Raw genomic sequence first — 17,120 nt, 5'->3', positions numbered from 1 at the left:
TGGCACCTGTATCTCAGATTATAAGGCACGCCGCAAATTATGTAATTTAATGAACACTGAAATAATAAAGTATTTATTTTGTATAATGAAGTGTTAGTCATTAGAAACCAAAGGCACATTGGGCATGCTGCTGTGGTTTCTCTTGAACCCATGCCAGTATCACTCAAGGCTAAATATGTCTGCTGCAGGTTTAGAGTACGCTCCTAGCCTTGTTTTGATCAGTATGTCAAGTGTTTTAGCTGCCATTTGGGTTTCTTTACATCACACTGTAATTGACTGTTTTCTCAAGGTGCGGTGAAGAAAAAAAAAAGCAGCAAAACTCAGACTCCTTCTGCGAAATCCTCCACTGAAACTGTGCTTCTTTTCTGAAAGCTGATTTTGGTAGCAAAGGGCATTTTGTAAACAGCTGGTGAAAATCGACTGGAACTGAAAAGCAGCTTGCATTAAACTCCACAAGAAAGCCTACTTTACCCTCGTGTGCTTTCTCTGTAGTGTCGATCAAACCATTTTCAGCTCCCTGGGGAGGCCCTTGGAAAAATAAAGGGAACGAAAACAATAAAAAAGGCAAATGATGTCCTTCAGAGGCCCGACCGCACCTGAGAGCTCTTGGAATGGAGCTGGCTCACTGCTCCTGCATCACTTTCCATGCAGATTGCCCCACCCGAGCTCAGCCCTCTGGGTCAAAGTGAAGGATCCCCTCCAGCGCAGTCCTCGCTTGCCCTTGGTTGTCAATTCTCACTGAGCAATCTGATTGGGGAATGCAGGACTGAGCATCCCCCTCCTCCCAGCAGAGCCCATTCTTCAGCATCAACTCATTGATTTGCAGATGTCGGGAGAGCAGCTCAGAGAAACACAAGAGTACAAGGGACAATCAATCATGAGATGCCACAGGATGGGGAGAAATGCACATGGGGCTTTGGATTGGCTTTGCTTCAGGACTATCAGTGTGCTCTTCACCCTGACCCTGCCTGCAATTAGCTGCCTCAGTGTATCACCAAGGCTAGCGAAGCACCAAGGCCTTGCCTTCTGCAATAGGTCAGGACAGTGTTTGGAAGCTGTCAAGCACTGCAAATGCTAAATATTCTTAGTCTGTGTGTTCTGTTGAGGTGAGGGTTTCAAAGAAGGTTCTTCCCAAAGACTTTAAGGACTGGAGCGGGGAAGCTAAGGATGCAGTGATTTTAAATATCAAGGGAAGAACAGTACTCAGACTGGACCCCAAGAACATAAGAACAGCCACACTGGGTCAGACCAATGGTCCATCTAGCCCAGTATCCTGTCTTCCGACAGTGGCCAACGCCAGGTGCCCCAGAGGGAATGAACAGAACAGGTAATCATCAAGCGATGCATTCCCTGTTGTCCAATCCCAGCTTCTGGTAAACAGAGGCTAGGGACACCATCCCTGCCCAACCTGGCTAATAGCCATTGATGGACCTATCTTCCATGAACTTATCTAGTTCTTTTTTGAACCCTGTTATAGTCTTGGCCTTCACAGCATCCTCTGGCAATGAGTTCCACAGGTTGACTGTGCGTTGTGTGAAGAAATACTTCCTTTTGTTTGTTTTAAACCTGCTGCCTTACCCCAAAGAGGACCTGTATCCATCTGAAACGCTTTATGCACATACACTATATATTTAAATTGAAATATTAATGCTGGGCAGCGCCAGTGTCCAGCTACTGCTGGGTATTATCCTGACTGCTTGCTCCCTGCAGGAGCTGTGGAGGCAGCATGCTTAGCTCTCAGGGAAGGAATTTTCTTATGCCATTCACCAGATGAGGACAGGCTTTGATGGAGGTTTCCTTCCATTCCTCCACATCTGGAAGGATGGTGACTGCTGTGGGGGACTCAAGGTGGAAAGTGTAAAATGAAGTCAGCATGGGCTGTAGAGAACTCCCTGGGAGAGTGAAAGGAGTCAGACACGTCTGTGTTCGACAAGTGAACAGGACAACGATTTCTTGCATTTGCTCATATCTCTCTATATATCCCACGTAGCCTTATTAGACCTGAAGCATACAGAGAGAGCACAGTATAATTTTAAAAGCCTCTGACCATGGCTGCTCATTAGTAATGTGTGTCCTGGTCTTACCCGGGGGTGGCTGCAGGACTGATTATCAATTTATGCTCCTATGAGAAGTAATCTCAAAAAATGCACTCTTCCGTTCCCACTTAAAGCCGGCCTCTGCACCTGAAAGCCCAATTATTCACTGAACACTGAGCCTTCTGGCCATAAAGGAACCGGTGCTAGTTAAAGACTGAGGGCCAAATTCCAATCTCAGCTACAGTGGTATTAACGTTGAGTAACTCCACTGACCAAAGCAGAATTAGGCCTTGAGGCACCAGCGCCTTGAAGTGCATAACTTTAATCTGCTGCTCTGCATAGCTCTGCAAGGAGATGGGGACTGCATGGCAAAAAATCCCCCTCTCCCCCGCCTGCCATGTAATAAGAGGGGAAGTGTTCGGCACTGTTGTTTATTGTACTTTATTCCCTTCTATATTTTATTTGCTTGTTGAATTCCCACATCACTTCCCGGAAGAGCTTGAACTGATGAGTTATAAGGTGTATTGCAATGACAACCTAAGCTATCCTGAACTCCTCCCCTCACAGGCTCTTTGGCATTACATGGTGGGGAGTTAGGCATAGCCAGGCATTTCTCAGGTTGTATTTATTTGATCTTGCATGGTGCATTTCCAACAAGCAGCTGGACCCAAATCTCTGAGCAGCAAGGGCTCAGAGTAGCAGGAAGTGAGCAACAAGCGAAGAAACCTGGGATTGAGGTTAGAAGATTTCCAGGATTTTCCATTTTATAATGCCACCTTAATGTCCATCCTGTTTCAGCTTATCTTAAGGAAATGATTCCCCTAGCTCTGAGAATACAGGAGCCCCGATACCTGTAGCACACCTGGAATGTGAATGCCACATGCATGACAAAGGATGGCCATTTCAGAGTCCAGTGTTCCGGCTTCCTTTATCTTCTCTTCACCTATTTCTGTCAGACTCACTTAGATCACACGTTCTTATCAGACTGCTGCCTTCTCACCAGTCTACCGGATGGGGCTGTCTCCAGGGAAGAGGAACATAGCATATGTCTCTCCTCAAATCACACTTGGTTTCAATGCTTGGCACATTGTTCACAAAGTGATATTTACACACTTTGGGTAGAAGACAAACCCATCTCTCTACCTTAGGGTCTTCTACAGGACCCATCACCACAGTAGTTAGATTGTTAAATGAATTAAAGGATGGACCAGAGTGATCTCCCAAATTCTTCTTCAGGACCAGCCTTAGGGACTCTACAAACAAGCAGCACCATCACAACAGTGGCAAAGGCAATCCCAGGTGGAAACAGATTAAATGTGTTCTTCTCCATTAACAGACACACACTCTGCTATAACCACTTTTTTTCCCTTTAAAACCGCTGGCACTGCCAAGGTACCACAGTAGAGCAAAGCACCAGGCCCAGGGCTTCCTGCATCTGCAGGAAAACAACATTCTAACAGCATCTCTGCTCCAAATCTGATGAGGACAGTCTGCTTACCACCACCTTTCCTAAGGGACTCTGAAAAGTTTCAATTTTGCTAACTCTCTCCCATTGTGGCCTAGAGTAGGAACCTGCTATCCAGTCTAATCTTGATGAATTTACTAATGTTTCTAAAGAGCTTGGAGGATGAAAAGCAGAGCTTGCATATAAATATCAAGTATCATTGTATTAGTCTCACCTGGGGCACCAGAAATTCTAACACCAGCAACATACCACACAAGACATTGAGTGTGAGTGTATTTAACACAGAAAAAGGGCTACTGTGAGCTACTGAATATGGAAATACAAAACAAACGTTAAGTGTTTGAGGCAATGTATTGCTAAGGTACAGTATGTGACAAAACAAGAGAGTAAATTATGTTTTCATCTTTCCTGATCCTAAATTAACTCCGTTATTATTCTGTGTGTAGTGCCCTGGTTTGACAGCATGTACCTCCTAGCGTTACCAAGGAGCATAGTGTAATATTACGGATTATTAGCAGTTTAATAATCAAACAAGTTAAAACCACCCAGAGAAGCTGCTTTGCCCCAGATTGAATATTCAGTTCAAAGTCTTTTTAACAAGACAATTCATGACCTGGACGCAACCAAAAGCTAAATAGGCTAGAACTGTTTAAGACCCTGTCTCCAAACTTACTCTAATTAGAATGCTTGGGGCTTTGCTGATGAATTTCAAAGCCAACACACATTCCCTCCAGGCTTACCTTCTGAGGGCTGAACTCAGGTAGCATGATGCACGTAGCTCCCACCCAAAGAGGGCACAGCAGCTTATTGATCACTCCGTGGACATGGTGTAAAGGCAGCACATGCAAGATAACATCTTCCTTTGTCCACTCCCATTTGTCAACCAGCCCTGTTACCTTGGGGAAAAAATATGCAATCCAGCATTAGGACAGGGTGACCACCAGCAGAGCCACAGAACAGAGCTCTAACCACAGAGAAAGCATGGTTAATTCAGGAGCCCCAGCTCAAACCCTAGCTCCACTGTTTAAGCTGGTAGCAGCATGTCCCTGCCTGGGCTAGTTTCTGGGCCCTGAATGTGAACATAAATTCAGGGGATTAATGGGAAAAAATAGGTGTCAGAATGAAAGTGTCACCAGTAAAAAACAGACAAGAACCTGCACGGTGGAAGACCTATAGCCCCTTTGATCAACGCTAGGCAAGTGTGGTCTCTTCTTTGAGACCAACAGGAGAAAAGCATCTATCATAAAAATAGAACTGAATGGGAACATTCTGTGCATCTATAGAATACATATGTATATAAATACAGGCACCTATAGCTCTATCTATGTTGCCAAAAAATTAGAAATTAATAGCTGCTGTTTAGGTAGGACCTACACTATTGTTAACCTCCTGTTGCACAACCAGAGTCAGCAGAAACAATAGTTATCTAAGAAACTTTGCTGACACCATTGATAATGCTGCTGACAAAAAGAAGCTGACCAGTGCTGGCTTACTAGAATCCATGAGAAATAGAAATTGGGGGCAGGAAGTCAATGGTCCATAAATAGAAAGGAAAATAAACCCAATATTGGGAAAATATTAATTTTAAGCTTCCAAAAGAAAAAATTATTCTAAAGCACTCGAGTTTGAGCCCTTTTAGGCAGGACAATGCCTTTCAGAGCCTAACCTTTGCAGTCAAAGAGGTGATTTCCAGCTTGTCTAAAAAGAAAAGGTATTTGAACAGTGCTTAAATAAATTTGTTAGTCTCCAAGGTGCCACAAGTACTCCTTTTCTTTTTGGAATCTGGTAGTGTCATTCACAATTCCATTCCCCCTTCCTGTAGTGGGGAGGGCAGATTTTATCCAGCCGCTACAACCCTGGTGTTCTGCACCAAACTGCCAGACACAGCCACTGTTCAGTCTGCTTTCCAAATGATCTGAACGCTTGTGAGGAAAGAGTCTTTCCTCAATACAGTCAAGCCCTTGTTCTCTCTGTCTAGGTTCTTATACTGCCCCCCTCGCCACAGTATCAGAGCATCTAGAACCATTTTAGTCCGATACCACATCTTTGAGATGCTGTGTATTTGTTCCCCTTAATGGTGTGATTTTATCAGCTGCAGGCAGAGACACTGAACTGGCAAGGCAATCAGAACACTCCTTTAGACTTCTAACTCTTTTTGGCTCAGATAGCTAATGGATTTTTTGCCTTGGGGATATATAGCTAAATAATGCACAGACTTTACATAATAGTGACGTGCTGGATCAAATTATACTTCAGTGAGGGGCATGGATACATTTAAGTCATCTTGCAGAAAAGCAACCAGTAAAAAAGGCAACTTATAGAGTCACTACCACCCCTGCAGGAAAGCACCCGCCCACCCACGAGAGCCTAAGCCACAGTGCATACACACCCATAAAGATTTTCAAATATGACTAATCGTTTTGGGTGCCAACCTGAGACACTTTAGGGGGGCCTGGATTTTCAGAGTGCAGTTGCTCAAGCTGCACACCCAGCAGGAAGCACCCCAAATCACTAGTCACTTTTGAAAAAAACTGACCTCCAATAACGTGCCATTAGTATATCACGAGGGAAGTATCACTCACCACAGCTTGCACATTCTGATGGGTACTAAGGACGCCTTTTGGTCTTCCTGTAGTCCCACTGGTGTAGATTATCATGGCTCCTCTATCTTTCCACTCAGGACAGTCAATTGCCAAGGGGAATGCTTCCACAGCCTTATCACTTGCACAACCATTGCTACCAGAGTTAACAAGTGGCAGAACAGGTAATCCCAGTTTCTCAGCACTAGGGGTTATGTCCCTCACATATTCTTCCGTGGCAATGACTAGACTACTCTGGGAGTCTTGGATGAAATACTCCAGTTCCTGCACTGGGTGTTTCCTGTACAGAGGAACAGCTATGCCTCCACTCATCCAGGAAGCCCACTGGGCAACCACATATGAGGCATCATTAGGGCATAAAAATGAGATCCGCTCCTCCTTTAGGTCTCCACTGGAACATCCGAGCACTTCACAGAGTTGCTGAGACAAGTGGACACTCTGAGTGTAAAGATCCCTGTATGTGTGCTCTCCATTTTGATCAATGATGGCAATTTTATCACCAAAAGCCAAAGCTCTGGTGAAGACGGGGGTAACCCTAGCACTGAATGATGTTCTTGTGGTGTGCAAACCTTTTCTGAAATGTCCAACATTCCTCCATCCACAGGCAGGCCACCTCCAGCGGTGTACTCCGTGAACAAGACATCGCATGGGTAAATTCACATGGCAAAATATCCAGGAGCCCAACATTCTGCCAGCATTACTTGATCAGACTCGATGCTGCAGAGAGAAATTATGTGAACCAATGAGCAGGAAGTGGGAATATCCAGGAATTTACACAAAATATTCACACAAAGAAAAAGGGGGTAGCTTTCATTCTAAGCCTGTTTAGGTGCTAGGCCCCACCTACACACGCAGGAAGACAGCCCGAAGCACTCACAGTGGAATCTCTAAATCACAATCTAACTTAATACAAAAATGTACATTAAAAAAGCATTTATTTTTAACAAGTGAGTTTAGCACAGTAATTAATGCTTACTGATGCCGTCCTGTAGCAACTCAACACTTCCAGTGACTGAAGAAAATACGCAAAGGAGGCCTGTCCCCCCTTCTGATCTGATTGATCATCACAGGTACTGTAAAAGGCACAAGGTTCTGTCCTACATGACACAACATTAACAGAATGGGCACAACAGCCAGAGTAGGCAGAAACAGCACAGAGTGCAGCCACCATACGTTACAGCCAAGCAGCTGGTTTTCCAAGTGAAAACAAGCAAGCAAGCAAATACCCACCATTATTGACTTGTGGGATTTGTTACAGCATTTCTGAATAAAGCTTGGACAGCAGGAAACTAACAGCATTGACTAGAGCCAGGCAACGTGGCAGCATGAGCTCGGCTGGCTGCCCCCCCAACCCCCAGCTCTACCGGTGCAGCGCTATCCTGACCGGGCACGCACCCTACCACTGAACCCTACCTACTACCTCTCCTACACAGTGTGTGTGAACCATGTTAAATTGTATCAAGGCTCAGCAATGTAGAAAAACATCCACAAGGGAACTGGGATTAAGCAACAGTCCCCACCGTTACGGGGGAAGATTATGGGCTCGCATAAGAGTTACACATTCTGCTCAGGTTGCATGACGACATTATAGCTGTAGCTCACGAAAGCTTATGCGCAAATAAATTGGTTAGTCTCTAAGGTGCCACAAGTACTCCTTTTCTTTTTGCGAATACAGACTTAACACGGCTGCTACTCTGAAAGATGACATTAAAGTCCACTCTCTCGTGGGAGAAGTTCAGAAAAAGACTCTCTTGTTTTTACAGCAATGGAGACAAACGTTTGGAATGTCTAAATGCTATTCATCAGCCACTTCTTTTTTAAAGCAATATGTTTGTGCTACCGTGGTGGCTGCAGCTTGTTGTTTCTCCAGTGGCAGGGCAGAGCGACATTACACTGGTAGCATCAGGAAGAGACGGCTACAGAAGGGTGCAGGAGAAACTGAGCTAGAGCTGTGGGTAAGAGGGTCTCCAGAACCCCGTCCAGGGCAGTGCCAACACTGGAACGGCGGTTGTGAGCTGGACCAGCAGGCCCAGTAGGAAGAAAGGGAAGACTCTGATTGGTTGACGCTGTCCTGAGCCACACACACCCAGCCAAAGAGAGGAAGAAAAATAAGGAAAGGGCTATGGCAAAGGGCAGGAGAGAAAGGACTTTATGTTGCTTCTTATGTATCAGTGACTATTAAAGTTTAACTCAACAAGTGAAGCATCCTTAAAGTGAAACTAAAACAAGCCAACTTCTGTCCAACTGAATCTAAATTTTCATTTCACAAAAAGGAAAAGATGTGGGAGTACTGCATTCAAGGATGGGGTCACTGGCCCTTTGACTTCATAGGGCTTCGAAACCATCACACAACCCCCTGTAGCGTGAAGTAGCAGAAACAACAAACAACCAGAGAATTTGTCTGGCAACTTTGAATCAATGTAAAATCCAAATGCCGTGCAGCTCAGCTGTGCTTGGCACCAGCTCAGATGCTCGTTGCTAACACCTACCGTCAACGATGGATTTTTATTTAGTTTTTGCATCGACGTAGCCGTGAGCTTTCCTGTCTCTCTCATCCACACTAATGAAATTTCCCAAATCAGAAACTTGTTTGCGGAACAACCTCAATTTCTACTTCCGCAATGAAGCCCGTGACTTAGTGCAGAGACATCTGGAAGTGGGCTGTAAACTACGATGTGTGGTCACTGCACGCACATGACACACACCAATGAAATGGAAAAAACAAAACAGGCGACACCAGCACAACATCTTTCCATTTCTCACGTTCCTCTTTACAGACAAATTTAAAGAAAGAAAAAAAGGCAACATAAACTGTTAGCAAAACCAGAATCACCTCTTTCTAACTAGTAGCCCCAAGGCCGGATTGCTGGTGAGAGCACACATGGAATGTTAACAAGGGTGTTAATTGGGACTGACTGCATTTCCATGGTGTCACTGAAGAGCAGAGAGTTCCAAGCCAGTATCATTAACGACACTTGGCTTAGTTGGTTTCCCCTGTAAAGCTCAAAGAGCCAGGTGTAGCCACCACTTCAAAACTGCAGCTTCACAGACTTACATTATCCTCTTTTCACCACAGTGCCAGCGCAGATTTAAAGGAACAATAAGCAGCAGCAGCTTTCACTGGTCCTGTGCATTTATGGACTTCACAGAACTTGTGCCAACTGTGTACAGTATTACAGAAGTGCTGGACAATGCTAGTTTGGCAAGGGCTGGGGCAGATTCCTTTCTTTTACCAGTTTTTCAGAGCGCTACATCAGAAAACAGAATCAAATTTGACTAAGAATGCACAGCTGTGTAAGACCTGCTGCCGTGGGATGGGGACTGCAGGAGCAAGACAGCAAGTCAATGCACTAGCTTCTGTCTTTGGAGAAAGGTTCAAACCCTACCCTACTATGGCTAAGGTAACAAGTGAAAGTACATGTGGTGGTTTCACCCCAGCTCTTGACATCACAAAGCCTTGCAATGAGTGGCAGAAAAGACAGCGGTAATTATGGGCAACTGTGGGATCCAAATTCTATACACGATAAAGCACCACCACAGTTGAAGGTGGGGAGGGGAACACAACCCCAAACCAGCTAGGACTGGCCAGAGAAGCAGGAACTATGGGATTAACAAACTGATATATAAGGAGTTAACATTCTCCCTTCACCCTAGACAGTGTTTCCATCCCCCAGTTCCCCACTCTAATGCTTTACTCAGCCAGAAATTATAGGTCTAAAGGTAGGAAAACAGGAGCCAGCCTCACAGCTGTCAAATTAGGAGTAAAAAGCAAACAAAGGTGATCTCAGAATGCTAATGGAGCCACAGTACAATGCAAAGTAACTGGGTAACTGTCACAGATTTATCAATGTCAGTTCATTTTCCAAGACACTAATAACCATGTATTGTTCACATATGACCACTAACAATACGTAGACTAGATGGTGGTATAAATCCTCTTAGGAAACCCAGCTGGGATTTAAAGTAGAAACCTGTCACTTATTTCAGATGATGCTACGGTTCAGCCTATCAGGAGGAAAACAACATACCGGTTAAAATGAAATTAAGCATAAGCATTAAAGTAACTGATGGATTATTTCCTTGCAAGCCACAGTTTCTCTACAGACGCCCTCACATTATTTACAGTTTTACCCGTATTCTTCCACCTGCACAACACGCCCCATCATCACGCTTCTCTTTCCTATGCTGAAGCACAGCAGTTGCTGAAGGAGCAAAAATGGGAACGGGCTCAGCAGCTCTACACTGTAAACCCGCAATACCGTCAGTTTACGAGTCAAATTTATACAGAAAACACTGTCCGTTGCTTTAGGTGTTTGAAACTAGACCACACAAAACACCAGAAGACACCTTCCAGGACGCAGCCCTGCTCTGATCTCTGTGAATGAACAAGGTGACAAAGTAACATAGGTCAGCTGCATCTCTAGCACCTATGACTCTGCTGGAGACTGGACAGAAAGGCTCACTCAGTGACCTCAGTCACTCCTAGGCCCCGAGTCATCTCTCAAACATCTCTAGTAAGAGTGGTCCAGCTACACCCTAGGAAGAAAGCTCATGCCAGTGCACAAATTCCCTCACTGCTAAGAAATTTATCTCTTGCTTAAACTTTTCCTAAATCGTTCCTTGCTATTCCATCTCTAACTCATCTCCTCTTTCAAATGTGTCTCTACAAATCCCCATTATCTAATCTCACCTTGGTCACAGTATAAATACAAATGTAATTATAAAAACACACTAGATGACTTGAGCAACACTCTTTTTGCTGAGCTAGTCAAAGGGTCTGATCCTGTCCTCAGACACGTGGTTATCACTGCCTCTCTTCCAAGATCAGCTCTTGCCACTGTAACTAATCTTGCAAAAGGAGGAGTGTGCCCCATCGTCCCAGAGCATGATCAAACCAGAAGCACAAGCAGGCTACCAGATAACTTTCTGCCGTTGTCTGCCTCTGCATCAGCTGATGGTGCCTGCGTGCTGCTCTGAAGTGTGTGAAAAAAACGCTTCCCTCAAACTAACAGAAACTCACATCTGTTGTCTGCAGAAAGACCAGATGCTTTCAAACTTCCCAAACAGCTCTATGTCAGCACTTCCACCCAGAAATTTAGACAACTCAACAAATCCCAGGGGGCTCCTGTTAAATGTGGATCAGGAAAAGGAGGGAGAATTTCCCGCAGACAGAGGAGAAGGAAGATGTGGGGATGCACACTGCGACTGGAGGAAGTGGTTTCAGGGTGGTGGGATTTATTTAAAGAGGTGTGGAAAAACTTCAGAACAGTTTGTATTTTCAGTGTTACTGTTTGTTGCCATATTTTATAGGCATGGAAGCCAGGCCCCCCCGGCTGGTGTATCCCCCTCCAGGCAAGCAGAGAGCACAGGCACTGCGCCGATCCGCCCCCCCCCCCCAGGGCACAGACAGCACCAACCGCCCCCCCCGGACAGCACCCACCCCCCGCAGCGGGACTTGCCCAACTGCTGGCGCAGGATACGGGGCGCCCCCCCCCGGGCGCGCAGGCACCTCGGGGGGGGGCAGCGCCGGGGCAGGTGCCCCCCGAGAGGGGGGAGGGCGGAGGACAAGGACAGGGGGCGCTCGGGAAGCGCACCCTGGGGAGATGGGGGCGGGGCAGGAGCCCCCGGGGGCGAGCGGCCTCCCCTCCCCCCCGGCCGGGCCTCACCTGCCGGGCCGCGTCCTGTAGGGGGCGGTGCCCGGGGCCGGGGCCGGGGCCGGGTCCGGGTCCGTCCGGGAAGTGGGTCCCCGCGGAAACCAGGGGCCGCCGCCGGCGGTTCCGGGCCCGGGTAGAACCAGCGCAGCTGAGCGGGGCCCGCGGGGGGGTCGCGACCCCCCCCCCCCGCCTTGGCCCAGCTCGGGGTGAGCCCCAGGCCCGCGGCATCGGGTGACCCCCCCTCCCGCGCCGGTGACGTCACTGCTCGGTGACGTCACTGCTGTGACATCACAGCCCTTGGCGCGCTGGGGCTGGCGTCACCTCGCAGCCCCGCCACGGGGGACCGGATGCCCCGATTTTATCGGGACAGCCCCGATGCCTGGGGCTTTGGCTTACAGAGGCGCCTATGACCCGCCACGCCCCCCCGGCCTCCTCCTTCACACTCACGCTCTGGTCGCCCAGCCTCGTCACAATGGGCTTCCGCAACCTGCAGCTGGCCTGAGCCCCTCCGGGCCCTTCCCAGGGCAAGGCCCTGTCTGGGGCAGGCATTTCTCCTGCCAGCGCTGCCCCTCAAGGGGCCTTCCCCCACCCCGGAGACACGTGTGCTGCGCCCATTCCTGCGTAGAGCATGGGAGCGTCTGGGAACGCCAGTCAAAGACCAGGGATCTGTTGTGCCAGGCACGGTGCCCCCATGGAACAACGAAGATGGTCCCTATCCCGGAGAGCTCCCCACCTACATGGCAGACAGGACGCGGCAGCTGAATAAAATAGACAAATGAGGGCAGAGGATGAGCCCCCATGGGAGTGACCCGTTCCTAGACCCCAGAAGTTTATTGAAAATGGTTTCTAAGTGGAATTGTTCCCAAATCCCAAACTTGCATTCAAGTTTGTGGGGAGGCTCATAGAGATGTAAAGCCCTGGAGCTGTGCTGGCCGCCATCTTGGCTGACATACCTGGAACTGAAGTGGGGCCATCCAGCACTCAAAACACAAGCTGTTAAATGGCTTGAACTAAAGCCGGCAGGGTGGGGCTGTAACAAAACTCATATCCTCTGTGGACTGGGAACAGAGTGGAGTCTGTAAGACACATTTACAAGTGGGTTAAATAGAGAAGCAGTGGCAGGTGTCAAACAATGGAAGTGAAAACCGTAGCGTAAAGACCCAGTGCAAAGCACGTGTGAAGGAGAAGCAGACAGGCAAGAACATGGGAAATCGACCTGCAGAGTGTAAATTTGACAACGTTGCACCTTGGAGAAGGTGCAACATGTTAACTATTCAACTCTGCTAACACTAATCCAAAAACACTGTAGAAACTCCCCCCCCCCCCCCAAATAACAATTGGAGCTGTTCCTCGTTAGGGCACAACTTTTATACTAGCATACTTTGACACACCTAACTTTTATTTTAATCACTCAGACCCTCGAAACTTCACCTCTTACTTTCTTCAGGCAGAGAAACAATCTTAGCAAGCAATGGTGGCATGCCGTCTGCATATGCAAGGCACACATTGTCTGCCCAAGCCAGCTGTGCCCATGGGATGATTCTGTCCAGTCCCCGAATGTACATGGAGGACACCATATTGTAGAACAACCTCTCCTGCACAGAATGTGTGAGGTCACGCCACCTGGAGAACAACATTTTTCATGCAAGTGTGGAATTGCATGCCTGACTAAAAATATCATGGAATGACAGTGGTAAGCAGAGCAAACAACAGTACAGGTGCCACCGTATGCCATGCAGGGTTGGGAGAATGGGGAACTCTTCTAAACCGAATCTTCCTACTTCAGCAACGCTAACAGATGTTTATATTTTACTAAAATTATCTGTAAAAATAAAATAAAATGCGAACTTTGCAGTCTCTTTTGGGAGCCCTCTGTCTGGTGCTTTGCAGATCAAGGACTCACTGGTGGTAGCCTGTTGTCACATTGACAACTTCACTCCTCCGGCACAATGGAACTACAGTTAAGGTAAAGTTTGTCTGTGCAGGAGACAGTGCTTTTTCGGGGCAGGTGCAACACTGGGGAAATGAACTCCCCCAGGAACTAAGCACCATCACAAACCTCATCACCTTCCACTCCTAGGACAAGGTGCATTCCTTTGGTCTTGGCTTCTCTAATATAAACATATAGCAACATATGCATCTGTGGGTATATAGAAATTAGAAATAATGCACAAATTTTATACTGTATATAATAAAACAATTCCAAACCAATCCACTGCACATACTTCTCCTCCAGGGAGAGGATGGGAGAAAAAACACGTCACAAATATTAGTCACACTGCTTAATACATAGCTGGAAGGCGCTAGATACTATGGTGATGAGTGCAGTATAAAAACCTACAAAAACCAGAATAGGATAGAATACACAGCTCACACACACTCCCTCAGACTGCAGCCAGATCTCATGTTTAACAATTGAGATTGCACATGACACCACAAACAATCTCATGGCTATATTATATACAGAGAGAGAGAGAGAAGCAGCAGCACCAGTCTAAATCACATGCAAATATTTATTCTTTTTACAAACGGCCCTCACTGGATCTGAGTAAGTGCTAGTCAGTTGAGAAAAGGCTGCAGAATGTGGCCTGCCTCTCCTTCTTACTAGAAAAGAAAAGGAGGACTTGTGGCACCTTAGAGACTAACCAATTTATTTGAGCATGAGCTTTCGTGAGCTACAGCTCACTTCATCGGATGCATACTGTGGAAATCGCAGAAGACATTATATACACAGACACCATGAAACAATACCTCCTCCTTGTTTCATGGTGTCTGTGTATATAATGTCTTCATCGGATGCATACTATGGAAATCGCAGAAGTGAGCTGTAGCTCACGAAAGCTCATGCTCAAATAAATTGGTTAGTCTCTAAGGTGCCACAAGTCCTCCTTTTCTTTTTGCGAATACAGACTAACACGGCTGTTACTCTGAAACCTTCTTACTAGAGCTACTCCCAGTGAGTCTGTAAGTTACTTCTGCTTTATTGACCCAAAAACATTTTACGTTGGTTAGCCCTGCAGAGCCAATCCAGCTCAAGGAAGGTGACCTGGATTCTATTCTGGTTCATACTCTGGGTGCAACATTCTCAACTCAGTGCTGATTGCAGAATCCTTTAAAACAAAAATGCTGTAAAAGGGATTTGAGCTGGACCCTAACAGAAGAGAATCACTGGGAGCCCCACAATGGCATCTCCTCAGAGTCTTGTTCCTGACCACCCTTTAACAGATTGCTTTGAAGTCTCTCTTTCTCTTTCCCCAAACTGAGATATTTATTGCTACAGACTCAGTGTTAGCTTCCTTTTCAAATGTAATGCCTGCCAGTGCCATGACTGGGGAGGAGGTGGAGGGTGGCAATGGGCGGCTGACCATTAGGCTAAAGGAGGAGGGAGCTGAAACCAGCTGCACAAAGAAAAGGAGGGCATTTACCTGGTACCCCATAATACGTCAGTGAGCACCTGCCCCAGGCAGGAGGGTGGCCTGAGTGCAGTGGATGCTTCTCCCTAGACTAAGTGCCCTATCTCTCCAGAGGCAGCCAGTGTGCTGGGTGGGATGAGCTCACTCTTTCCTTCCCAGCTCACACCTTCGCTGTAATGATCCCAGAGTGCTGGGGGCCTTGGCTGGCAGCAAGTTCCCTTTCCACTTTGATCTCTGCCTTTCTGGAGTTCGGCTTCCTGCCTTAGCCAGTGACTAAAACACTTGTGTGTGGAACGAGTCTCCTCTGAGCTAAGGCAGCACTTCCAGTGCACCCATCCCTGTAGCATCTGCTGCAGGGGCCTTCCTTCCAGTCCTTTGTATGCGACAGTGGAAAAGCCCGAATCCTCCCTTAGGCTTCCCCGTTCATCTGACGCCTGCTACACGACTACCGTGGCCAACATTTTCAAAAGTGGGCACCGATTTTGGCAGCCCTTGGGGGTGCCCTACTAGAGCCGTTTGCATTAGCAACGACCGATGTGGTAGGCAGGCAGAGTTGCAAGAGAGAGATCTTTACGCCGCATGCAGAGAGGCTGCTGTTACCTGCTGAGGCTCTAAAGTCTGAGAATAGCAGCCTGGCATTCCTGAGTCCCACCACACTAGGACCTTCCCAAAACCTGGCCCTCTTCTTCTCCAGTTCCACTTCACCCTTTTAGAGCCATCCAGAACCTGATTTTCAGAAGTGCTGAGCACCTGCATCTCCAGGCCTAGGTATCGCAGGTTGGACACCTCCAAAAGGGAGGCGCCCATAAGGAGCGGCCACTTCTGGAAGGGCAACTGAATGACCTCTTGTCATGCACAGCTGGCCGGAGACAGGTGACGGAGGAAGATGCTGGAGCAGATGTCCCAAAGCTTTGCCCCAGGCCTCATAATCTGGTGTGGTGGGACTCAGGAATGCAAGACTGAATGATTCAAGGCCTGGACAAAACCCCTTCCAGAGAGAGACTTAAGCAGTTCAATGGTTAGTTTATCAAAAAGAAGATCAAGAGGAGACTTGATGACAGCATCTAAGGACCTTTACAGGGAAAAAATACCAGGTATAAAGGACTCTTTACTTTAGCAGGGAAAGGCAAAAGAAGAACCCATGGCTGGAAGCTGAAGCCAGAGACATTCAAATTTGAAATAAGGCACATTTTTAACCGTGAGGGCGTCTAATCATTGGAACAAACCTGCAAGGGGAATGGTGCATTCTCCGTCTCTGGTTGTCTTCATACCAAGACTTTCTAGAAGGTATGCTTTAGTCAAACACAAGTCACAGGAGTAAATGCGGGTTATTCTGTATGGGTGCCCCGGCACCAACCCTCAGCACTGGACAGTGCAGTGAAGCTCACTAAAGAATTCTTAGAGGCCAACCTACCCAGAAGGACAGTCCATCCCTTGCTGGGACAGGAGATGGGGAAGACGTCAGTAGATGCTCAGGCAGGACAAGGGACTGAGAAAAGGAGGGAGGAGTCCACCCTCTGCCGGAACAGGGGTGGTGTGTTAGCAATATGGGTGGCTAGGAGCACACATGATCTGTTGTGGAACGTCGAAAAAGAGACCGAAGAGGGGCTCAATCAGAGAGAACTCACAGGGCATAGACCCGGAGATAGAACGGCAACAAATTAGAAAGGAAGGCCAGGACAAGAAAAACAGTTCCCTCCTTCTCTCTCTGATGCACAGAGGGTGATTACAGACTTCCTCACTACAGCCATTCTGTTGCCAGCTTCCTGGCTTTATCCTAACCCAGCCCACAACTGCTCAGCTGAGCTTCATCCTCCAGTCAGGGGTTGCTTCTCTAGCCTAACCCCTCATGTGTGGCCTATCTCACTAACTGGCCCTTTCTCAGCTTCCTTGACCCTGTTAGGGCTGGTGTGGGGTGAGGACCCCACCACATATTCTCTGATCTGGTTTCA

At 47.3% G+C, this 17,120-nt stretch overlaps 1 protein-coding gene across 9 annotated transcripts in view; it reads right to left on the bottom strand.

The window, feature by feature from the left end:
* The window catches only part of ACSF3 (acyl-CoA synthetase family member 3), a 105,281-nt gene extending 92,455 nt beyond the window's left edge, over positions 1–12,826 (bottom strand). The window contains exons 1-3 of one of the 9 annotated variants that reach the window (XR_006285168.1): positions 10,890–11,093; positions 6,084–6,818; positions 4,242–4,397 (exon numbers count right to left, since the gene is read on the bottom strand). Coding sequence is in view for 6 of the 9 variants with exons in the window: in XM_043526207.1 (XP_043382142.1) it covers positions 4,242–4,397; positions 6,084–6,788 (861 nt within the window). In the remaining 3 variants the exon portion in view is untranslated. Of the gene's footprint in view, positions 1–4,241; positions 4,398–6,083; positions 6,823–8,590; positions 8,714–10,889; positions 11,094–11,767; positions 11,862–12,708 lie in introns of those variants that run through there. The other 8 variants (XR_006285167.1, XR_006285169.1, XM_043526207.1 and 5 more) reach the window with 8 other exon arrangements.
* Positions 12,827–17,120: the final 4,294 nt, after the last annotated feature.

This window comes from Chelonia mydas, chromosome 12 (genome assembly GCF_015237465.2).
Source record: "Chelonia mydas isolate rCheMyd1 chromosome 12, rCheMyd1.pri.v2, whole genome shotgun sequence".
NCBI classification, from domain to species: domain Eukaryota; kingdom Metazoa; phylum Chordata; order Testudines; family Cheloniidae; genus Chelonia; species Chelonia mydas.
Note: the sequence above shows the minus strand (reverse complement) of the source record. Positions and strands in the feature narration are given on the sequence as shown.